Below are 24,640 nucleotides of genomic sequence, written 5' to 3' on the forward strand. Positions count from 1 at the left end.
ACACCTCAAGAAAGGGCTCGGATTATGACATTAAATCAGAGTGATATTCAATTATTTTATGTGCCCATTAGCCCATAGATATTTACATAACTTAAGCCTTTTTTATAAGGAACAATTTGATGAAACTCAGGATTTAAGAGAACACTCCCAGCAGTGGATAATACAAAATTCCCTGCTCTCTTCTCAATCTCTGTCCATCAGGGTGAACCAGTGCAACTGAAGAAAGTGTGGGTCAATATACCAACCCCAGAAGAAAAAATGGGGCTGCACCTGAGAGGAGGATACATTTTCCCTACTCAGAATCCAAGCACCACCACAGAGGCAAGGTAGGATCCCAAACATAACACTTTTAACACTTATTTTCCCCCATAATGGGGCTGAGGACTTCTAGGCTACAAATAACAGCAGCCCATTGTATTTAGGATTTTCACCTTGAAATGTGGGAATAGCTGTGATCCAAACCTCACTTCCACACCTTTAGTAATGAATTATTTGCATAGAAATTTTAAAATTCACAGAGTATTTTAATCCATTTGCATGAAAGTGAAAGGAAACCAAGGATTAAACTTAATTAAGGCAATTCTGCAAGGATTTGTGACCCTGTTGGGTGTTTCACTCTTGCTTGAACATGCAGAATGCACCAAGAATGTTCAGATGTTTGTTAGACACATGTATATCTTTCCACAGCCGCAAGAATCCAATGGGACTCATAATTGCCCTGGATATCAACAATGAAGCTTCTGGGGATTTGTTCTGGGATGATGGAGATTCCACAGGTGAGCAGCCACCAACAGTGAAATAAATACGGTTAACAAAGATCTAATGTGCTCAAATTTCAGTGTTCCTGCTGGAAGAGAAGATATTGTAACACACTGCTGCTGCTTGCTCATAAATCAAATGGTTTTCATCACTTTGAAGCAGAAAACTGTGACTGTTATTAATGTAAGATTGAAGTCACGACTTAATTCTGCAGAAGTAAAGGAAAAAAAACCAGAAAGCTCTACTCTAAGGTCAAACCTCTGGTTTTTAGGAGAAATCTATAGATTGTCAGGAGGTGACAGGATGGGGTTTTCCTATGGGATTTAGGCAAACCACTGCCCATCCAGGGAGGTGTCTTCACATCAATATTGGAAAACTTTACACATTCCACTTGGACATCTCCTTTTCCCTGAGGCCTGTACCAATAGCATCTCCCAGTAAAACTCCCAGGCCTCTGCTTGCTGGAATTCAGTGAAAGCTGGGGCTGCTTTTCAGAAATAGAGCAGTGATTCAGCTGATCATTGCTGCCATAAATCCAGCAGGCCTGGGGAGGCTGCTGTGCTTGGGGGCCACAGCTCCCCGTGCTCCTCTGGCCTGAAATAACAAAGGCATTGCTGCCCTCCCTGCTGCGGCCTAGCCCAGCAGTGAAGCATTCCGTCACTTTATGGCCTGCCCAAAACCCACAGGCTGCACTTTTACAGGGGGAACCATTTGCAATTGGCTTGTGATGGCAGGATTTGTCTTTTCGTATGTGGAGGGGGGAAAAAAAAGTGGCTTTGATCACATTTTGTATTTCTTTTTCCTGGTCACGTGTTATTTCCTCTCTTATGGTTCCATGGCATTTATCATCATCATCATCACCATTATCTTTGTATGAAGAACCCTTATTTAGATCACATTAAAGGATTATTTTTGATAAAAACTTTCATATTTAAGACAAGCTAAGAAGAAATAACAGTACAATTAAAAAAAAACCACTACATTTTAGAAGAGCTGATTTCAATGAATTATTGTGGAAACAATTAGGCCTCCTGGGAGGCTGGCCAAAGGAAAAAGGGCCATTTCAGTTCCTCAAAGAAACATTAGTAAATATTTGAGTTGCTCAGTGCAGCTTTGAATGCAGTCCTAATAATTAAGTTTATTGGTCTCTAGCAGTGGCACAGCCCTACTTTAATTTTATTCTTTTCCGCACTCCAACTGTAACCTCTTTCTTTACCTTTTAGGCACAATTGACAATAAAGCCTACATTTACTATGAGTTTAAAGTTTCCAACGTAAGTATTTGATTTTAATTTCTGATTTTTATCCAGGATCTTTTAAGAGCATTCTTTTCTCTCTTTATTCTCCTGTAAGATTTGCTGGGAAACAAAACATTTGCCAAAGCCAAGAGGAATCATGTTCAAAATACTCCCATTTAACTGGGATGAAATCTGTGGTGTTTTTTTCTCCTATTTAATAGAAATATCTAAATAACTCCTATTTCCTTCCATGTACTAAACTCAGCAGCAGTGTTCACTGAACAAGAGAACTCTAAAGCACAAGAGGCATTTAAAGCAGTGTCAAAAAGGACAAGCATGGTGTGTTTGTGATTCTCAAAATAGTGGCACTGTAAAAAATATATATTTTTATACTGTGAAAATACAGCTGAATGTCTCCAGAGAGTGAGAGAGACCCACACCTTGCCTGAGCCCTCAGAAACTACACTGGGATTAAGTTTTATTGTGTTATTTTAAGCAGAAAGTGCCTTTGCAGGGTTCATGGACATCAGGGTGGAGTCCCGATAGTGTTTCTATCTAATATTGATAGTAGCTATCACCAAACAAGGATTGCCAACAGCATATTATGTAATAATTATGTAACATATTATCTGTACAATGATAATAATAATAATAATATCGTTAATCTTGGGTAAAGGTATTCATTCCTTTGCCATGATGAAAGAGCATAAACTAAGTGAGAGAACGCAGAGGAACATGAATGAAGTTCATAAATCAGCTATGTTTTAAGTCATAACTAATCAAAGAATCGTTTGTAGATAAGACAAACGATTGTTGCTGTTGGAGTTTGAAACCCCAGCAGCCAATTCATGGCTTGACTGGGATGACATTTGAATTAACAATTAACCTCAGGGTTCCCAGGGAGGGCAATAGGGAAGTTCCACACACATGTCACAGCCATGGTGCGTTTCCTCTGCTTGCACTCTCCATCTGAAAAATAACTAATGGCATGGAATAGCAAGTGGTATTTTTATATAGAAGTGGTATTTTTATATAGAAGTGGTGTTTTTATATCAAGAGAAGTGAGAACCTTTGGATGTTGGAACCCAGCGAGTCTGGAGTTCATCTGCTCTGTCACAGACTCACCCCAGCCTTTCTTTATTTCCCAAGCAAGGAAGAAAAGCTGAAACACCACTCTGAATATTGTTTTATACATGGTATAAAAGCTTTATTGTGATAACAACAAGCAGAGCAATAATTAATGTGTGTGGGAAAAGATATTGGTTTATTTATGCTACAATGTGAAAATATTCATAGAAAAAAAAAAGTTAAATCAGGAGGACTTTTGGCAGATTTTAAAAAGAATATGACCACTGTATTACTTTTCAGAATGTTCTGCAAATGACTGCTACACACAGCAATTATGTTGATCCAAACAACCTGAAATTTGAGGAAATCAAGATATTGGGATTGTCCCAGGAAATCACATCAGTTACTGTGACTCAGAACAATGTTGAGCAGGATTATATCCCTGATTTCTCCTATGATCCTGCAACAAAGGTAAAGCAATAACAGGGAAATGGAAAGTAAACATATTTAAACTTGCATCAACTTTATTTTATATATTGCAAAGGACAGTACTCAGTGCCAATGTTGTTTCAATGAAATACAATGTGAATTTTATTACAGAATAAAAGTACAATTGCATTCAACTCTGCTGCATAAAAGTTCATCTAAGTTATGCTCACAGTGCAGCAGACAGCTTATTTCATGTTTTTATTCCTGTTTGCTTCCAAGGAATCTGTGGCATTAACTCCATATTTTTAGAGTCTTAATTCTTCAGATTTTATCTGTGAAAATATCAGTTAAGTGTGTTTGTAAAAGTGACACTGTATCAAATCTTACAGGATGGGATTTTGTGCATTTTCAGTTTTTAGTATATTATACTTAAGGACCAGCACCTCTCCTGACTGAAGGAAAGCTGGATGGGATGTAGCATTTAATAACTGTTTATTGTTTCATATTTATAAGGTTGGTGTTATAAAAGGACTAAAGCTTGAGCTGGGAAAATCTTACACAATCCAATGGACTCTAAAGATGAACGTCAATGAAAGATTTGATTGTTATCCTGGCCCTAATGCAACATTAGAAAAATGTCAACAACTTGGCTGTTCCTGGGAAGTAAGTCATTATTTCTCCAAACTAATTAGACAAAAAAAAAGAAATAAAATCCAGAATAAAAGGATTTCCTTTGTGGTTGTTACAGACTAAAAGTGGTCTGGGAGATTTGTCAGGTTTCAATAAAATGGGCCTCAGCTGGCCTGTACTGATGGAATTTATTTACCTCACTAGCTGACAACCATTTAAATTCTACCACATTGTATCAGGAGTTGAGGAAAAATGAATATTTTTTTGAAAGATGAACAGAAATAATATTAGAGTTAATTAAAAACCAGAAGAGCATCTTCAGCTGCCCCTTCTGCCTCAGTGGCACCATGGCCTGCAAGGCTCACCCCCTTGTTGTCACTTTTGTGTCACCCAGGGACATTTAAAATTAATTCCTCTGGATCTCAGTTTGACAGGGAATCCTTGAATTCCACAAAAAATCTTGATTCATTTGTAAACTTGTTTATATCTGCGTCAAGGAGCTACTTCAAAACCTTCATCTCCAACATGAAGTTCTTAACCACACGGTTTAATGTATTAATATTATCGATTATTAATAAACATGTGGGAGCAATGTGGCCTGGCAGGGCTGAACTTCAGAGGGTGCCTCCAACTAAATTACTGCCTGTTTTTCTAAATCTAAAATGCCCATTTGGGGCCATTTGTATAGGAATGAAATCCAAAATTCAGTGCTGGCTGCTCCAGCACCAGCACCTGCTGAAGCAGTTGATGAGCTGCTCTGATTTTGTTGCATCACTAAAAGGATTTTTTGTAATTTTGGACATTTGCAAATGTCAGGAGATCTCAGATGAGTAGGATGTAATTTTCACTGGATATATTAAGGATAATTTGTGTGAATAAAGCCAGTGAAAGATCTGCTCTGATGCTGCCTGAGTATGAAATGGGTTTTGGGCACGTCTCCTTGAAGGTGGCCACAGAGAAATGGGATTAAAAGGGACGAAGTTTGGGAATTCCCACAAGCCAAGATTAAACCATGCTGAGGGATTGATCTGAGGATCACAGAGATGGGGAAATGAAATCCTTCTTAATTGCACGAGGATTCAGTTTCCTGACTGAACTATTTGTGCAGCCTTCACTGGATGGCTTCATTACACCTGAGTCAGCACAGAGATTATTCTGTATTATTTCTTTATTCAGAATTCCATTAACTTCCCCCCCAATTCCACACTTGACACAGATCTGATTAAAATAAGGATTCCATGCTAACACCTAATAAAAAAATCCAGCAGATTTGCTAACCTGAAACTCCTTTCTGTTTGCACCAGGAGTCAACAGATCCAGATATTCCTTCCTGCTACTACAGCTCCAGCAATCCTTACCTGGTAGAGAACATTGATTATTCCGACAGTGGAATTGTGGCCACCCTCAACCTGGATGACTCCAGGGTCAGGGCTAACGAGGCTTACACTGCCCCCATCAGCACCCTGCGCCTGGAGGTGAAATATCATCTCAACAACATGCTGCAGTTTAAGGTAAAGCCAGCCCAGAATCCCTCGAAGGTTTTAATTATGGAAATTCAAAGGGCTTTTTATGGCCAAATTTATATTTCACAGACAGAAGCAGCCTTGTGTAAATATGTCTCTCCTTCTAAGAAATTATTGTTGCTCTTAGCTTGAATTTTTTTTGTCCTAAAATCCTAGCACTCAATTTTACAAAGAAATTACATGAATCAAAGGTATAATAGTAGTGTATGTGTGTAATGTCAAACAGGAACTTTGAAACTGAAAGTATTTTGTTAATATGCAGGTAAATTTATCTGTAAGTGCTCTCATGACTCTACAGTTTATTTTTACATCCACCATTGCACTTCTACTCTAAAATTGTCCATGCACTGTTTGACTGCAATTTATTGCCCTGTGTTTAACAATATTGAGCTAAGTGGTCAGACATCAAAAACTAACTTCTATCAGCTTTCAAAATACAGAAAACCTGAAAAAGAATCCTAAAAGTTGAGTGAAAGAAGAACTAGAAAATTATTTATCACCCGTGCAAAGTATATACACCTACGTACAAAGTATATACAACGAAGTATATACAGCTGTATTCTAAATAGAAGTATATACTTTAAATTCATGTAGATAATTAGATGAGCCTGATACAAAACAAATCTTTAAGGTTGGTTGGTTGAGATTCTTTTGCCTCCCAACAAAATCCTGTGAAAGAAACGGTTCAAGGCCATGCATTCGAAAGAAAATACTCACCGCAGCAGGTGTTCAGAATCTGAATCTGATATAGATTTTGAAACAACTGGCTTGCTTAAATAAACTGACTTTTCTTCACAGATCTATGATTACCAAAACTCACGGTACGAGGTCCCTGTGCCCCTGAACCTGCCCAGCTCCCCCTTGAACTCGAGCCAGGAGCGGCTCTACGACGTCTCGGTGCAGATCAAACCCTTCGGGATCCAAGTGCGCCGCAGGAGCACGGGGACGGTCATGTAAGCCACTGCCACCCTTTTGTCCGGTTTTCGGCTGTTTGGAGGGCCTGGAAAGGCCCGGGGTGGCCTTGGGGCAGTCCGCATTCCAAAGGACGAGAAGAGGCTTCAGTTCTTTTCTCGGTCTCTGTGTTTATTAATTGTTTATCTAAAAGATTTTCTCTCGGCCCGACAGAGCTCTGCTCAGCAGCCAGCCATGAGCACACTGTGCTGCCCTCCGGGCGGTCACCTCTCTTTATACCCATGGTTACGTGTACAATATTTATCATTTTTCCCCAATACCTTTCACCCTTATTGCCCGGTGCACTTTTAGTAATGACCAATCCCAAAGTGCCACCATCACCACAGAAGATGGAGGAGAAGAAGAAGAAGAAGAAGGACAGGACACGCCCCAGTTCCTCCATCTTACTTCTCTAAACCCCCCTGTACAGAAATCCTAAACCCTGTGTCTCACCCTCTAATTAACCAATCCCTTCACCATTCACCCCGGTGAAACCCTCCTGTCCTCATACAGGTGTCGTCTCCCGTGTAGGATCAAAGTCCAGCCACCAGACACTTCTGGAACATTCCAGGACTCCCGAGCCCCCCAAGGGTGGTCTCGGTGACTCGGCACCTCAGTCCTGAGGTGCTGAGATCCCACACCCTTTGGGACTTCGTGCCACACGGTTTTGGTGGCCTTTCTCATGCCAAACCCTCTCTCTGTGCCTGGGTTGGAGTGAAGAGCACTGGCGGCCCTGAAGGCCGCTCCTTGTGCACTCCCCGAGTTTCTGGGTGGCAAAAGGATTTTCTGCAGTTCCTAAAATATTCCTTAGGTGACCACAGCACTGCTCATTAGGGATTGGCCTGAGCACAGCTCATTAAGGATTGGCTGTTTGGGTCAGTTTGGGGAATAGTTAAGGAAAAAAAATAGAAGGAAGTGGTGTCCCAGCTAACTCGAGATGGGTTTTGGTAACAACACAACAGATGAGTCTGGCAGGAGCTTCATTTTTCCTTGATTAAGTCAGAGCTAGAACACAGAGAACAGTTAAGTGTGTTAGGTTTTTTTATTCAAAAATCTAATTTTATTTAATTTTTTTTAAGTACTCAAAACTTAATCGTGAATTGGGTTTCCTTTGCCAACCAGAATAATAATTCAACCTGCAATTGAAGCTCCTGGAATGATGAAATTCTCTGGCAGAGCCCACCAGGCTGCACTTTGATTTCTAACTGGAAAGATGCTGATTTATAATAAATGTGACCTGTGAATGCAGTTCCAGTGTGATCTGCACAGAAAGCTCAGTGAACTGTTAAAAGCACTTTGTTTACTATATTCCATGTGGCTCCAGTGCTTGGTCCAGGAGAAAAATAGGATTGCAGTGTACTGCAATGAATTTCCTCTCTAAATTGTCAAAATATGGCACAACATGCCGTGTACGATGCCTGTGTGTTATTCTTCTCTGGGAGACACAGATGATTTGGTGTCCCTAAACTCTTCAGCAATTCTTGCACACCCCCATTTCACACCCTTTCAGGTTTTTTGATAACCCCAACAGTTTTAGCCCGCTTCTATTGAAGAGTGAGATCTCCAGAGAAAAAGTGGCTCAAAAGGAATTGTCTGCCAGAAACACGGCCCTGAGGATGCTCTATTCTAATTCTCCCTTTCCTCTTCCTACTTCAGCTGGAATTCAGCCCTGCCCACCTTCACCTTCAGCGACATGTTCATCCAGATTTCCACCCGCTTGGCATCCCAGTACATCTATGGCTTTGGGGAGCACGAGCACCCCAACTTCCGTCACAACATGAGCTGGCACACCTGGGGAATGTTCACCAGGGACCAGCCTCCAACTGTGAGTGGGCAAAGAAGAAAATGTGATTTCTGAACCAATGAGTGCAGAACTGTTCGGCATGACTTTAAAACCCAGTGGATGTCTGCTGGTGTTGAGCATTGGTTCTGAGTATATTTATCACAATTTTAGATGGTGGCTCCATGGCGAACGTCTTCTGTAAACCCATTATTTGTGACCTGCAAGTACAATGTGAGGAGCTCAGGCCCTCAGTCATATGTTGGAAGGTGACAGATGGCTTAGGAGTAGCAGCACGTTCCTCCTTTTTTTTTATTCTCCTCTCCTCATTGTTTTGAAAATTAGACATGAGTCAGAACAATTCCTGTTGCTTGGGGATTAATTTAGTACTTGCACAGGTAAAGCAGAAATCTTATCTCTGTTTATTTGTCTTATTTCCTACAAGATAGCAAATTTCCAATTATCAGGGAATGGCCAATGAAATAGCAGCAGCTAATTGTATCTCTAACTTCCAGTTCAGGCTGGAACACATTTTGAGAAAATCAAATATAATGTCACCAGCACCTCCTGAGCACGCAGACACCTGGTTCTGTTTGCAAAGAAGGGAAAGGTTTGTCCTGGGGAAGCACCTTCTCATTAGTGAAATTTAAGTGCAGCAATACCTTTGTTTTCCTTCCTGCCTGAGCAGCCTAGACAAGCCTGACAAATTGTGAAGCTCCAAGTGACCTTCTGCAGGTCTGTTTTGTGGTTTCAGAGGGTTTAGGTACATAAATTAAAGGTTTATTTGCTATGCTTGGCAATTGTCTCATCCTTGAGATGAAATTATTTAATAAATGAAATATATTACCAAATATTAATAAGCAAATGTTTGCAATGTTTTTCCAGTAAAATATATTTTATTTTATTCGCAGTACAAGTTGAATTCCTATGGTTTTCATCCATTTTATATGGGTCTTGAAGAAGATGGCAATGCCCACGGAGTTCTCTTGCTTAACAGCAATGCAATGGGTAAGAAAACCTCCATTTTAACTCATAAAATCATGGAGTGGTCTGGGTTGGAAGGGACATTAAAGCCCATCCTGTTCCGCCCGCCTGCAGGGACACCTCCCACTGTCCCAAGCTGCTCCAGACCCTGTCCAAGCTGGTCTTGGGCACTTTTAGGGATCAAGGGACAGCCCCAGCTGCTCTGGGCAACCTCAGGGCCTCACCCCCCCTCACATGGAACAGTTTTTTCCCAATATCCCACCTAAGCCTCCTCTCTGCCAGTCTGAAGCCGTCCCCCTTGTCTGGTCCCTCCAGACCCGTCGAAGGAAGGGGACCAGGACACCAGATGATTCAACACAGGTCCGGTCCGGTCCAGTTTATTGAAGAAAGTATCAAACACTTATACAGCAAATAATAAGCTTATGAATATTCTGTAAGCCAAGCAATCTATTGGTTAAACTATACCATGAACTCTTCCTCATTCCTTAGGGGTTACATCTCTCTTTTCTCATGTCTCTTTCACTGTTTGCTATCACACTACAGCCAGGCCCAAGGACACACTATCAACACAGGTGCAGGACTTGGAATTAGCCACGGTTTTGTACTTTTCCCATCTCTCTAGTCAGCTAAATTCCCAACACAGACCTGTGTAAATTGTCTCTCTCCATCCTCCTCCGTGTGCTCCATTTTTACAGTGAGTGTTTTGCATTGGTGGCAAATCCAGGCCTCCTTTTCTCCCTTCCCTCCTTCCACTTCCAGATGTGACCTTCCAGCCCACGCCTGCCCTGACCTACCGCACCATCGGAGGGATCCTCGACTTCTACATGGTGCTGGGCCCCACGCCCGAGCTCGTGGTTCAGGAGTACACCCAGGTAGGAGCCTGGCTGCTGCTGGGCCTCGCTGGGGCAGCTTGGTTTCTCTTCCCCTCCTCACCACGAGCATCCTTTCCTCTCTGCAGCTGATTGGGCGCCCGGTCATGCCACCCTACTGGTCCCTGGGATTCCAGCTGTGCCGCTACGGGTACGCCAACGACTCCGAGGTCTCCCAGCTCGTGGAGGAGATGAAGGCGGCTCGGATTCCCCATGTACGTTGGCAGCAAATAACTTTGGGAGCAAATAACAAATAATTTGAGCTTTTGGCTTCGTAGCCAAAAACTACGACTAAACTATTTAAACACTAAAGCAGTAACCCACCCAAAAACACCCCCGATGCGCTAGAGAAGAGCAGGTTTTGTGCCACGGACTCTGGGCTGTGTTAAAAGCTGCTTAATTTTCTTAGTTATTCACACCAAAGAACGACAGGAAGGAGAAGTGATTAAGAAAAACCAGCAGGGAGAAAAATGAAGAGCGTAATTGCATTGCCATAATGCTCTGTGTCAAGTCAGCTGTGATTTGGCCCAGGTTGTCGTCAGGGTAGTAGGAATAGCACCTAGTCCTAGCAAAATTAGGCTATAAATTGAACGTGGATTCATTTTAAATATAATAATATCAATTATTCAATAGAGAACAGGTATTCCCATAGTTTCCTTATAGCTATGGAAATACAGGTGCAGGTTCTGTGTACATATGTATAGACAAATCAGTTTTTTTCTCTATTTTGTCACCAATTTCTCCCTTCAGTTCAGATGCAGCAGTGAAAAGTTTATTTTGGTTTGGACTTGCTCACAGATTGTGTAATATTCATTTAACAACTTCAGCCTGAAGTTATCACTGCTTCCAATTTTACACATTGAAAGTTCCATATTTTACTTATTTTGGCCAATTTTCAGTATTTGGCAAAAAAGAGGAGAAAATAATTTTAAATTATTTGGTTTTCTTTTTAACTGCAGGATGTCCAATATGTAGATATTGACTACATGGAAAGGAACCTGGACTTCACCCTTTCCCCACGTTTTGCTGGATTACCGAATCTGGTCAACAGAATCAAAGCAGATGGAATGAGATTTATCATTATCCTGGTCAGTTTGGAATATCATTTTTAAATTCAAATACAGCATCCCAAAATGGAGAATATATTCAATGTGAGTTTTGAGCCTAAGGGTAAAAGTGTTTCTATTTGTAGGATCCAGCTATTTCTGCAAATGAAACCAATTATCCTGCCTTCACCAGAGGCGTGGAGCAAGATATCTTTGTACAATGGCCTGATACCAAAGAAATTTTATATTCCAAGGTACTGTCCAGGGATGAGTATTTAACTGTGTGTTGTTGGTGCTCAGCTTGTATTTAGTGTGGCTTGATTATTTAAAATATTCTTTGTCCCATTAGGTCTGGTCGTTTCTTCCCAATGTCCAAATCAATGAGTCACTGCCTCATGAAGACCAAGTAGAGGTAAATACTGACATGGTTTGGTTCTGGACTCAAATATAGACATTAATCAATTAAAATAGCAGCAACTGATAAATCTCATGGCAGGAATAAAGTGCAGAAACTGGTTTAGCCTTCCTAAAAGCCAAAAAAATTATAGAACAAGCAATTATTTTTTGTTGTGTTTTAATTTATTTTTTTTTTCATTCCAGAGTTTTAACTATGGAATACCTTCAGTCCTCTTACCCGTCTTGTTTTCCTTCTGTTTTTACAGAACTACGTATCCCATTGTGCTTTCCCAGACTTCTTCCGCAATGCCACAACGGAGTGGTACAAGAAGGAAATCGCGGAGGTTTACAACAATTCTGACCCCTCAAAAAGCCTCAAGTTTGATGGGCTGTGGACTGTAAGTGTGGAGATGCATCTGATTTCAGGATTGCTTTTCTCTTCCCGACACTGGTGGGGAGGGCCCCAGTTCCTGATTCCCAGTATCTGCACTGCTCTGGCCAAAGTATCCTGCGTTAAATTCCCACTAGGGAAATGTTGGACTTGATGATCTTGGAGGCTGTTCCCTTGAAACAAAGAATTGCTGAGTCACAGAACAGTCTGGGTTTGAAGAGATCTTAAAAATCTTCTATTCCCACTTCCTGCCATGGCAGGGACTCCTTCCACTATCCCAGGCTGCTCCAGCCCCAGTGTCCAACCTGGCCTTGGACACTGCCAGGGATCCAGGGGCAGCCCCAGCTGCTCTGGGCACCCTGTGCCAGGGCCTGCCCACCCTCACAGGGAACAATTCCTTCCCAAAACCCCATCTAATCTTGCCCTCCTTCAGCTCAAAACCATCTCCCTTTTTCTGTCACTCCATGCCCTCATGGAAAGTCCTTTTCCTGCCTTTTTATGCAAGCTCCTTTATGGAACGTGGGATTTCCAACTGAGGCTCCTGAGGAACCCTGCAACACTGCTTGTGTGTAATTCAGAATTTATGGAGTTCTGTAGCAAACTAAGGGGTTTTACTCTGTTTTTAGGACATGAATGAGCCAGCAGCTTTTATGAATGGCGCCATGGGTGGCTGTAGGGACGACCTCCTGAATTATCCCCCCTACATGCCTCGTAAGTCTGATTCCTCCTTACAAGAGTTTTAGGTTTTTCTGGTTTCCACATAAATTCTTATCTGGTATATGGGGCAAAAAAGCTGAAATAAAGATGGATTTATAAACCCACAGATCCTCACGGAACGTGGCCCTTTATTCCTGAGAATATGGGCACACTGCAAGCCCAGGCATTTCAGCAGGAGCTGTGCAGCACTTTGTAAAAAAAAAGTTCTTTCCAGCTCCTCGCTGCATATGGATTTTGGTCCCTATTTTGTGTCTAAGTGCTTTGCTTGAGGCATGCCAGAGAATTGAGCTCTCTGTTTTTGCACTTTTCTCAGATGAATAATGCAATTAATTAAATATTTAGAAAATATCCATGTGTCTCCTCTCATTACCATTTATGTGAGCAGTCAAATGCTTGAAATGCTTCGCTTTCTTAGCTCGGCTTTCCTGAAGTACTGGTGTAAAGTAGTACTAATTAGGATTATTTATTAATGGTTTATTAGCATATTCTCACTGCTTACTGTTGTATTCAGGTTTCATGAGTGGTTTCTCATGAATTTCCAGGAAATTAATATTCACATAGACAGATCATACCCCCACCACATCCATTTTTCTGTGTATGTGATTAGTGTGACAGCGTTCAAAAAGACTTGAAATATTCGCTGATATACTCTGTTTATTCTTTGAGCCTCTGTAGTAAGAGCATCTGTAACTGAACCATTAAAACATTCACAGGCTCAGATACCTGCATAGGAATACTGGAAATATTCCATTTTGGAAATGCTGTTTTTATAATTATAAATAAATAAGTGTCAGGCTCAGATACCTGCATAGGAATATTGTAAATATTCCATTTTTGAAAATGCTATTTTTATAATTATTAATAAATGACAGTATAAAGAGACAGAATGCCTAACAGATTATGAAAATTAAGAAAAAGTAATTCAAATTATTACAACATGGTTATTAATAATAATAAATACATTTCTTCCCTCTCCACAAGATTTGGGCTATAGGGATGTAGGATTAATCTACAAAACTCCATGCATGGAAGGTCTGCACTACCTCCCAGATGGGACCCCAGCCAGACACTTCGACGTCCACAGCCTTTATGGATGGTCCCAAGCCAGACCCAGCCTGGTGTAAGTGCTTTGCATGTTCCTTGCTGCCTTCAGGATATGTTCTGACGCCTCAAGGAGTGGGAACAGAGACTAGATGGAGTTAGGAGAAATAAAAGTGGATATTTATTGAAGTGCCTTCAAAGGCCACAGCCATGGCTCTGCCTGGATGGTTCCAAGATGGGAGCAAAAGAGGGTTTGGTCACAAGATCTCGTATTTTCATAAATTTCAGTCCATTTGCATATAGGAGTTAACTATCCAATTAATAGCTTCAAATTATGGAGTTTCATCCTCCTTGCTTGCCTGCCCTTCTCTTCTCACTTGTTCATGCTTTGGGCCTGCAGTTTGAACAGCTCCAGTTGCTGTTGGGAGCTGAATTTCCCTTTCTTATTCCTGTTATCCCAAAGTCACTCAGTGATGAGCTCAGCCTGGGGCAGGTCCCTCTTGGCTCTGTCAGAAAAGAGGAAACTCCAGAAGTTCCTCACCAGAGCCACCCCTGCCAAGACCTTGTTGTGCCCACCCAGTGGAGCAGACAAGAATTTGATAGGAAAAGGAATATCACCATCGTTCCTGTGTTTTAAATATGAACGGTTTTCCTCTGTTTTGTGAGGCACTGCAACAGAAATCACTCCAGTAAATCTCACAGCTCACACAGATACTCTCACACTGGAAATTTATAGCAAATGTTATCTACAAAATATATACATATATATACATGTATTTCAGTCCCAAATTTATGTTTTGGCAGTAACTGAAGGGGTACTTGTGAAACTGAAGAAATGCAATAATTTATTTTGATACTAAACCGCCCAAACAGAAAGATTATTTGCACACAAAGCTCACAAAAGACTGTAACTGAGAAGTGAACATCAGTATTTTATGTAACCTGGTGTCATTTCAGTCCTCCATCCATTAGACACAGGAACTTTGGGATATTGCCTCGATGCTGTTCTTCTGTAATGAGGTTTTTGCATAGCCAGAGTCCCTATTAGCGAATACGGGAACTGTTTGGAGGTAAATGCAGCCTTTGTGACCTGAATAATTATTTTTCATGGATAGAGCTATGGAGCTGCAGGGCTGAGGCTCCAGGCACTGAACACTCAGGTCCTGCTCATCCCTGAGCAGTTCTACACGTGACATTTGCTGTCTTCACTTCTGGAATTTTAGCTGCCACCTCCAAAATGTTATTGACGCAAGGAAAGCAAGCAGAGAATTAAAGTGTTGGACAATATGTTATAAAGGAATAAAGGATCCCAGGAAAGCTACTGTTTGTTGTGGAGGAAATAATTGTGGCGCATTAGTCTGATTTAATTGCTGCAGTAATTTAAGTGACTTGTGCATCTTTGCTGTAATTATGGTGTCACTAAAGCTGCAAATCCTATAGAAAAATAAGCAAATAGTGCCTTATTGAAGCAGCAGTTTAGGCAATTATGGGACTCTCGTTGGAGAGCAGTGGGACCTAATCAGGATGATTTTCTGACTAATATTCATATTGATATCCTGTCACCTTGGCCTTTAAGAAGGGACTAAAAATCCCTGTCCCCTTTTTTTCTTTTATTTCAGCAGCTTTTAATCAACTAAACTGATCCTGAGAAGTCCAATATTCCTGCTACCTCTGTTTTCACTCTTGTGAACCCTTTGGTTTGATTTCTGCTAAATTATTCCCGACTGTTGCTTCAAGTTTTTGTGTACTTTAAGAAAGGATTGACGTTCCCTCGCACATGTCGTGGAGCGCTTAGGAAAGTTTTGCCACATTCAAATTTTCCCACAGAGGAGTTAGCCTGAGCTGGAAAACTCCTTTTTAATCCCTCACGTTTGCCAGTTCCCTTTGCAGCTGAGGTTGGGCCAGCTTTGCTGGGATTGTGTCTGGATTGTGCAGATTTGCCACAAAAAGCACGAAAGGGGGGATGTTTATGATGCAGCCCTTCACTAGGACAACACAAACCCAGATATTTCCTGTCAGAGGCTGTCCTGCAGCAAGCTCTGGTGCAGTGTCTCTCCTGTCAGCTGTTTCTGTGCTGTTCCCAACGCAGGGCTCTGCAAGCGGCCACGCAGGAGCGCGGGATCATCATCAGCCGCTCCACGTACCCCAGCAGCGGCCGATGGGTGGGACACTGGCTGGGGGACAACACGGCAGCCTGGGACCAGCTGCACAAATCCATTATTGGTACGAGCCAGGGAAAGGGGCTGCGTGCCTGGGAGCACCCAGTCATGGAATGGTTTGGGTTGGGAGGGACCTCAGAGCCCTAAATCCAGTTCTGGCAAGGACACCGTGCACACGTCAGGCTCCTCCAAGCATTATCCAACCTGGCTTTGCTTCTCCTTCACCTCCTTGGTTTTTGTACTCCTGTGATTTTTAGCCGAAAAAAATTGTTCAGCAACCAGAATTTGTGGTCAATTCCTTCCTTCATTCTTTCTTCTTACTTCCTTCTGTACCAGGTGCTGGGAACTCCTTGAATTCCTTTGGGATCAGGCCCTTCCATGCCCTTGTCCTGCCACTCATTTTTTGTTCTTTGCTCCTGTCCCCCCACATCCCATCTCCTTCAGTAGCAGGAAAACGCAACACATTAGAGAAATTGTGGGGCATGGAGTTGGTTTTTTCTCTTCTGAATCAGTAGTGTAATAAACACTGTCTATGTAACCATAAATTTAAAAAAACCCAGCGAGTAACTTCAATTTATTTCTCTTTTCAGGCATGATGGAGTTCAGTCTCTTTGGAATATCTTATGTAAGCTAATGAGTTATTAACTTCTATTTAATTACCGTGATGCTGTACATGATAATACAGTTTTCCATTTGGGTTATTCTGAATATTTCAGACGGGAGCTGATATCTGTGGCTTCTTCAAAGACTCGCAGTATGAGCTGTGTGTCCGCTGGATGCAGCTGGGTGCCTTTTACCCATTTTCCAGGAATCACAACGAGAAAGGAACACGGGTGAGTTGCAATTTTTTAATAGTCCATAGCAGCTGGGCCTCTGCAACACACAGGCAAAACCAGACAGAAGAATGCACAACTGCCCTGGCTCAGAAAAAAAAAAAAAACATTCCAAGTCAAATGGAGAAAAACACAACACTTTTGGCACTTTATCAAATGAAAATTGTCATTATTTCTATGCTGGCTGTGCTGTGAGCCTCCCCATCACCTGCGAGGTTTTGTACCCACAGAGGGGCTGCTCTGGGATTTGGGCACTTGAAGGAAGCCCCTTCTAAAAACTTTGCTTTCACTGAATCTGAGCTCTGCATATTTTCCCCTCTGTGTCATTTGGATTTCAATGAGCTACAGCAGGGCTAAAATAGAGATTTTATGGCAACTGACCTCGGTGCTCTCAGCCCTAATTGCCCATAATTATAGAAGAAATGAGAAAATGGGGCAGTGTAATAAGATGCTGGAGTGAGACTCAGGAATTTGTGTGCTCTGCCTGTTTGCCACCATCAGATATTGTATTTCTGCTGAAAGGAAAGGGAAATAATTGCCTAAATGTAGGCTAAGGAGTGGAGTGGAGAAAGCTGTAAAACAAGATAACTGGGAGAATGAAAAAAGGGAAACAGCACTTGTGTTGCAGGGAAAGCTTCAGGTCCAGCAGAGTGGAGCTATTTAGATGGCAAATATCTAATGGATTAAAGTCTCCTTTTCAAAGGCAGCTGCTTTATCTCACAGCACACACCTTCCACGGGCCCTGAAAGCCTCAAAATGCAGATTCAGGGTTATCGTGGTGCTTCCAGCCCTGCCCAATTTGCCAAGGTATTGTTCCTACATTTAATAAAGACTTGAGGCTCTCCTGACACCAGTCCTTGGTGCCTGGGGCTGATGGGTGATGTGCCCTGGGACGTGTCACACCTTGGGGACACTTTGCATTAAACATTTTTACTGTTTCCCCTGGGTTTTTATCAGCCTTCCTCTTTCTAGTTCCCCTCCTGGGGCTGACAGTGACAGCCACAGTTTTCACTTGCTCCTGAGGTGAAGAATAAATAAATGAAGATGCTCTGCTTCAGAGAGGAAATTCCCTCGGTTTGTTTTGCTGTGTGGATTTGCTTTTTTTAGCTTTCTCACGCAGTCCAACCCAGCTTCTCTAACAACACTCTCTTTCAGAGGCAAGATCCTGCTTCCTGGGATGAAGCTTTTGAAGACATGTCCAGGAATGTGCTGAACATAAGATACACCCTGTTACCTTACCTCTACACCTTGCTGCACGACGCCCACGCCGACGGCAGCACCGTGGTCCGCCCCGTTCTCCACGAGTAAGTGCAATTCCCCTGCTCTCCTCACCAAGAATTCCCATTAAAACTCCTCCAGTTGTGACCCCTAGCAACAGAGTTGTCTCTTTGTTACAGCATTCCCCCTTCAGTCCAAAATACCAAGTCTTGGCTGGGAAAAGCAGAGTTTTTTTGCATGTAGCGATTTGCTTTTTACAAAGAAGCTCAGTGGCTCAAATTAAAAAGTCTGTCCCAGTCTGTCCAAGATTTTATTACTGTAAATAATAAGTGCAAGACTTTGAGAATTTTGTTGTCCAAATGTACTGAAAAGCAAAAGCAGAGAAATGGACCACATGCCTTAAAGCTAAGCACTAAATTTCATTTCTCTGAGTGTCAGATCAGGGTCTTTGTGCAGCCGTTAACTGATCTCTGAATTAACAGCAATAATGAGGAAACAGATCCTAGAAAGAGTAGGTGAAATTAGTGACAAACTCTCTGGGAAAGCTCAGCTCTGGCTTCTCCTCGTGGCAGGTTTGTGGCAGACAGGAACACGTGGGACATCGACGAGCAGTTCCTCTGGGGCCCTGCCCTGCTCATCAGCCCTGTGTTGAGAGAGGTGAGCTTTTAAACTGATTTATTACTGAAAGGCAGTTTAAATAAGCTTCACTCTTTTTGATCTGAGGTGCCTAAAATGTGTGTGTTTAACTGCAGAATGATCGGAGTGTGGTGGCTTACTTCCCCGATGCCCGCTGGTATGATTACCACACAGTAAGTCATCCTAAAAAATTGTATTTTAAAACTTGGATTTTCTGTCTTTTCACAGTGCTGAGCGTGGCAGGGAGGTGGGAACACCCTGCCTAATTTGCATTTAATATAAGTTCTTAGAAATATAAAAAGAAATAATAAAAATCCTCGATTCCTTCATAATAATGTATAATAACATGACCAGAGTTATGAGAAATGAAAAGGCAAAGTTAATACCTTTAATTTAGAATTCTTTTCACTTTTTGTAACCCTCAAATGATACACAGAAGGCTTTTGTAATGGAATTCTCTAACGAAGAAAGAAAAAAATAGATTTAGCTGCATAATTTTTCCTGGAAAATAATAAAAGATTTGGAGATAGGAAGAGCAGGATCAAAACTCCCTTTGTTAATCACAGGTTTGCGTTTCACCTGCTTGGCCCCTTTGGTTCAGCTGCCATCACCCATGGACAGGGCTGGCTTTTATAGACCCCAAATTTCAGGGTTTCTTTTATTAATAGTTGCTCCTGCAGTAACAACTCCTAATTAACCTGTCTAGAGAAATATTACATTTTATTCTGAAGGAAAACTCTGTAAAAATTCCTATTTTTCTGTCCACAGGACTCATATACTGGCTTTAGGAAACAATTCCAAAATCTGTCGGCTCCTTTGGATCACATCAACCTGCACATCCGAGGTGGATACATCCTGCCTTGGCAATTACCTGCTAGAACAACTGCTTACAGGTAGGAATAAGTGAAACTTTTGAATTTTATTTGTCTTTTTGCGGGTTTTTGGTTTTGTTGGTTTGTTTGCCGGTTTTGTTTCTTTTTTCCTAATGGTCTTTAGTAGTATGGGATGGGAAGATGGCTGTGGGAGGCCAGTTGGGTGGTACATGACTTTTCTGGAAAGGAATTTCCATTTGGGGAATATGGAATGTGACCAGCTGAGGGAACTGAGAGGGAATTGTGTTTTCACAGCCGGCTGAACGCGATGGGACTCACGGTGGCCCTGGACGATGCCCAGTCTGCAGCAGGACACCTTTACTGGGACGATGGCGTTCGCATTGGTACGGCCAGCCCTTCCTCCCTCCATCAAACCCTTTTATGGCTGGGTACCGCCAAGGGAGGCTCCATCCCTGGGGACACTCAAAGCCCCAGTTCAAGCAGACAACACCAAACCCAAGGATGTGAACTGGGGAGAGAGGGAGCAAACTCGGGGTGGAAGGGATGGACTTGGCCAAGGCCATTTCGGGGGGACAGATCTGAGCTCACCTTCAGAGGCAAAACTGAAGTGAAACCTGCAGACCAACATTACAGAAACGTGATCCTTCCTGATTGAAGCCACACCACACTGCGATTTATTAATTAATGTGCTCTATAAATGAACTCATACCCTGGGCCTGGGGAAAGGCAGGTAACAAAGATTCCTCCTCACAACTTCTCTCTATTTACATGTAAATACATCCCTTGTATTTGTAAGCTGTCAGTGGACAGAAATTTTGATAATGTGTTAAATAAGGTGGCCAGAAAAGACATTTTATTCAATTTCTTTAATTCTTTCTTTTTGACAGATGCATATGAAGATGGTGTTTACCTGCTGACATCATTTACTGCTAAGCAGGTAATCACATTAGCTCATATTTATTTAATAGTCACTTCAGGTGATTTTTTTTATATTTTTAACTATGGGTATTTTAACTTGGGTCTTCCTAATGTCTGCGTATCCCAACCTTATACTAAATTGTGCATAGAGATGATTAGGCTACAAGAAATGTGATTAAATTCTGTTAAGAATGAATTTAGGGGGGGATCTGAAGAGTATTGTTAAGCACAATTGTCAGATTTCATTTCCATAACCAGTGGAATATCTGGAAATAAATTAGGCTCTAATTACAGGGACTTTTGGCTTAAAAGAAAAGCTCTTTCTATTGTAGAAGAAAACACACTTTCTTATTTCATTATTTTCCAGTGTGCCACAATGTCTTCTAATTTTATCCACACTGTTCTTTCTTCTCATCTAATTCTGTCTTTGTCAAATAAAAGGGTGTTAATTGCTGAGGAAAGGAGTTTGTTTTGCTAACACTCAATATTTGCAGTTGTAAGGAGATTATAAAATAAAAGCACCTTTCCCTGCTCTTACAAAAACCTCCTAAGGAAAAGCCTAATTAAAGAGGTCTTGAATCAACCAACAGTGAGAAACACTCTGAGCACCAAATACATGGGATTATGTCACAGCACTTTTGGGTGCGTCCTAAAGAAATCCAAAATCTACTTAAAATGAAGGAGGGCGGGCTGTGGGTGCTGAGGGAGGGGATGGGGAGGCAGGAGCTGTTCTGGGAGGGAAAAAGCAGCAGGAGGAGAAGAGGCTGGAGCAGCTCTCAGAGCCCCTGGAAGGTGACACCGGGCAGGGAAGGAGGGCTTGGTCCTGCAGCTCTTGCTGCCCAGCCAAGGGCTGAGAATTTCTTGTTCTTCACTCCTCGAATCAATCAGCTGAGTGGCAATTAAAGCACAGCAGAGCCCAGGATTTGGCCAGGCTAACGGAGTGGAGAAAAGCTTTCAGCATCTGAAAAATAAATAACAAGACACAGGGAATAAAAATTGAGAGAAAACCAAACCTGGGGCGAGGACAGCAAATGGAAAGCTGAAGTGGACTGATATTACAGCGACCTTAGACGGTCACTGTGGTGAGAGAAGGACGAGAATCTTGTTTCTTGATCAGAAGGTTGATTTATTTATATAGGATATATAATACATTATAACTATACTAAAAAGAATAAGAAGAGAAGTTGCAGAGAGCAGCTATGCTAAGAATAGAATAGAAAGAATGAATAACAAAGTTCTTTGCTCAGGGAATCTGTCCCTGAGCTGCTCCTGTGATTGGCCTTTAATGGTACACAAGGAAGATGAGCCAATCACAGGGACACCTGCTACATTTCACAGCAGCTGATAACAATTGTTTACATTCTTCTTCTGGGGCCCTTTGCTTCTCAGAAGAAGGAGAAATCTCAAAGAAAGGATTTCTATGAAGAAATGTCTGCGACAGACTTCACAGAATTAGAAGGTTTGGGGTGGGAGGGACACCAAAATCCTCTCATTCCATGGCAGGGGCACCTTCCACTGTCCCAGCTGCTCTGGATTTGTCCCAGCCTTATCCCAATCTCTGATATTTCCCTCTTCCTTCCAGAACACTCTGGAGATCACAGTTACACACCAGAACTACACGGACCCCAACGACCTCATGTTCACGGAGGTCAGGGTGCTGGGGGTGCCCAGGAACGTCACTGAGGTGACGGTGACACAGCACGGGGCAGCAATCCCATCCAACCACCAGCACGGCTACAGCAACAACCAGGTGAGATCCTGCTGGGAGGGTAAAAACCTGCATTTGTGCTCTTAAACCTCCGCAGATTTAAAACATGTAAAATATTTTTACTTACCATATTTCAAAAAATATATTTATTTAGCATATTAAATTTTTTATTAGCCTTTGAAATATTTATATATTTACCAAATTTAAAATACTTTACTTACCATATTTCAGACATATATATTTAGCATATTTAAAATGTTTATAATAACCTAATTAAATATTTATATATTTACTATATTAAAAATATTTTTACTTACCATATTTTAAATATCTGTATATTTAGCACATTTAAAATATTTATATATTTAATGTATTTGAAATATTTTAAATATGGCAAATATATAAATATCTTGCTTACCATATTTAAAATATTTATATATTTATCATATTTAAAACATTTATATATTTACCAAATTAAGAATATTTTACTTACTATATTTTAAATATATCTATTTAGCATATTTAAAAATTTTATATTGGCCTATTTAAAATATTTATACATCTACCATATTTAAAAAAAATTTACTTACCATATTTAAAATATTTATATATTTACCATTTTTAAATTATTTATATATTTACCAAATTAAAAATATTTTTACTTACCATATTTTAAAAATATATATTTAGCGTATTTAAAAGTTTTATATTAGCCTATTTTAAATATTTATATATTTACCATTTAAAAATAGTTTTATTTACCATATTTAAAAATATATATTTATCATATTAAAATTTTTATATTAGCCTATTTTAAATATTTATAAGTTTACCACATTTAATATATCTTATTGCCATATTTGTATATTTACCATATCTGAAATATTTACTGTATTTAAATATTTGTATGTTTACCATATTTCAAGTATCCATCTATTTAGCATATTTGGAATTTTTACAATACACATTTTAAATATGCTAATATATTTAAAAATGCACATATTTACCATATTTAAAATACACATTTATTTACCATATTTAAAGTAAACCGTATTTCAGAAAGAGGCACGAGCTGCCATCAGGTAATGGCACTTTAATACCATTTAATGCCATTTTTGGCAATGGATTTTGTTCCCTAACCTGCTCTGAGATTCTGCTGTTGACTTTTTGATGGAAAAAAAATTCATATGCACTGTTGAATTGCAATGTATCCCAAGATTTTCCACTTTAAAAAATTCCTTTATTTTTAAAACAAAAGGAACCTCAGCTCTAAAAGAGCCCGTGGGTGAAGGAAGGGATCAGAGAGTCAAGGTCAGACTCCCAAATCTGTGCTGGTTGAAGTCTGTTTGCAGTGATATATAAATAAATGTAAATTAAAAAAAAGGAAAATAAATTCTTGCAGTTTAAAATGAGAATCCAGTTTCTCCCTGGAACACAGAAAACACCGTGGATCTTCAGGGCTCAGTTACTAAATGTGCATTTTGTGTGTTTTATTCCCAGGTCCTGAAAATCACCAATCTCCAGCTGAAACTGGGCCAGAGCTATACCGTGCAGTGGAGCTTGGAAGGACAATAAAATCGGCCACACCTCTGCATTTTCCTGTATTTTTAAAACCACTTTTCAATTTCCAAAGTGCTTTTTTCTCACCCTGGAATGCTTTTTCCCTTCCCAACGCAGCAGCACAGTCAGTTCACAGCCAGGTGTGAGCAGAGCCACTTTAGGATAAAGTTCATCTTTCAGAGTGAGAACTGAAGGGAAAAACTCTGTTTTTTAGAGTAGAATTCCTGTCTGACTTCATATCTGATTAATTTTGTAAAAAAAAAAAAAAAAGATGCAGGTGATGTTACCAAAGTGGATTTGAAGCTGTAATTTTGCCTATATTTAACTTCCACCCTAATTTTAATTATACCCCTGCAGGTCATTATTATAGAGAATTTAAGGCCAGATAAAGTAGAAGCAAATGTTTTGAGATGACTGATTTAGCATGAAATAATGTTTCAAGATGTTGGTCCATAAAATATTCAGATACTTGAAGGAATAATTTGAAGTTGAGGGGTTGTATGACTTCAGATTTGTGCTCCCTGTGTTTCAACTTGAAGTTGTAAAAATAAACCTGAAATTTTAAGGTTAATTAATGAATGTTGGTCTCTGTTTATTTCACTCAATGAAATGTTGTTGCTGTGTGTTTACCATAATAATAATTCACATTAAAGCCTTTTTTTATCCCAAGAGTGCAGCATATGAACTAAAGAGACTGGGAAAACATATTTACAATTAAATTTGATGGGAAAAAATGCTGCAGGAGGTAGGGGCAATCTCCAGTGACTGAGCTTTACATTCATTTCAAGTGTTGTTCTTTGCTTTAAAATTCTGGGGTACAAACCTCAATAACCAGCATCTCATAGGTGGATTAATGCAATTACAGGGGGTGAAATTATTGAAATTTCACGATGATAATGATTTGGCAAAGAAAATGCTCATTTAGGAGTAATTTTATCCTTTATATTTTGAGAA

At 40.6% G+C, this 24,640-nt stretch overlaps 1 protein-coding gene across 1 annotated transcript in view; it reads left to right on the forward strand.

The window, feature by feature from the left end:
• The window catches only part of SI (sucrase-isomaltase), a 46,682-nt gene extending 22,418 nt beyond the window's left edge, over positions 1-24,264 (forward strand). The window contains exons 21-48 of the mRNA XM_074547501.1: positions 202-326; positions 688-776; positions 1,983-2,032; positions 3,365-3,535; positions 4,007-4,156; positions 5,428-5,634; positions 6,445-6,599; positions 8,254-8,422; positions 9,289-9,385; positions 10,121-10,233; positions 10,320-10,445; positions 11,190-11,318; positions 11,423-11,530; positions 11,626-11,688; positions 11,939-12,070; positions 12,690-12,774; positions 13,762-13,900; positions 15,911-16,044; positions 16,571-16,605; positions 16,697-16,813; positions 17,969-18,117; positions 18,604-18,688; positions 18,784-18,840; positions 19,436-19,560; positions 19,795-19,883; positions 20,388-20,437; positions 22,001-22,168; positions 23,627-24,264. Of these exons, the coding sequence (XP_074403602.1) occupies positions 202-326; positions 688-776; positions 1,983-2,032; positions 3,365-3,535; positions 4,007-4,156; positions 5,428-5,634; positions 6,445-6,599; positions 8,254-8,422; positions 9,289-9,385; positions 10,121-10,233; positions 10,320-10,445; positions 11,190-11,318; positions 11,423-11,530; positions 11,626-11,688; positions 11,939-12,070; positions 12,690-12,774; positions 13,762-13,900; positions 15,911-16,044; positions 16,571-16,605; positions 16,697-16,813; positions 17,969-18,117; positions 18,604-18,688; positions 18,784-18,840; positions 19,436-19,560; positions 19,795-19,883; positions 20,388-20,437; positions 22,001-22,168; positions 23,627-23,701 (3,192 nt within the window). The 3' untranslated portion in view covers positions 23,702-24,264. The remainder of the gene's footprint in view (positions 1-201; positions 327-687; positions 777-1,982; positions 2,033-3,364; positions 3,536-4,006; positions 4,157-5,427; positions 5,635-6,444; positions 6,600-8,253; positions 8,423-9,288; positions 9,386-10,120; positions 10,234-10,319; positions 10,446-11,189; positions 11,319-11,422; positions 11,531-11,625; positions 11,689-11,938; positions 12,071-12,689; positions 12,775-13,761; positions 13,901-15,910; positions 16,045-16,570; positions 16,606-16,696; positions 16,814-17,968; positions 18,118-18,603; positions 18,689-18,783; positions 18,841-19,435; positions 19,561-19,794; positions 19,884-20,387; positions 20,438-22,000; positions 22,169-23,626) is intronic.
• Positions 24,265-24,640: the final 376 nt, after the last annotated feature.

Source organism: Zonotrichia albicollis, chromosome 9 (genome assembly GCF_047830755.1).
Source record: "Zonotrichia albicollis isolate bZonAlb1 chromosome 9, bZonAlb1.hap1, whole genome shotgun sequence".
NCBI lineage: Eukaryota > Metazoa > Chordata > Aves > Passeriformes > Passerellidae > Zonotrichia > Zonotrichia albicollis.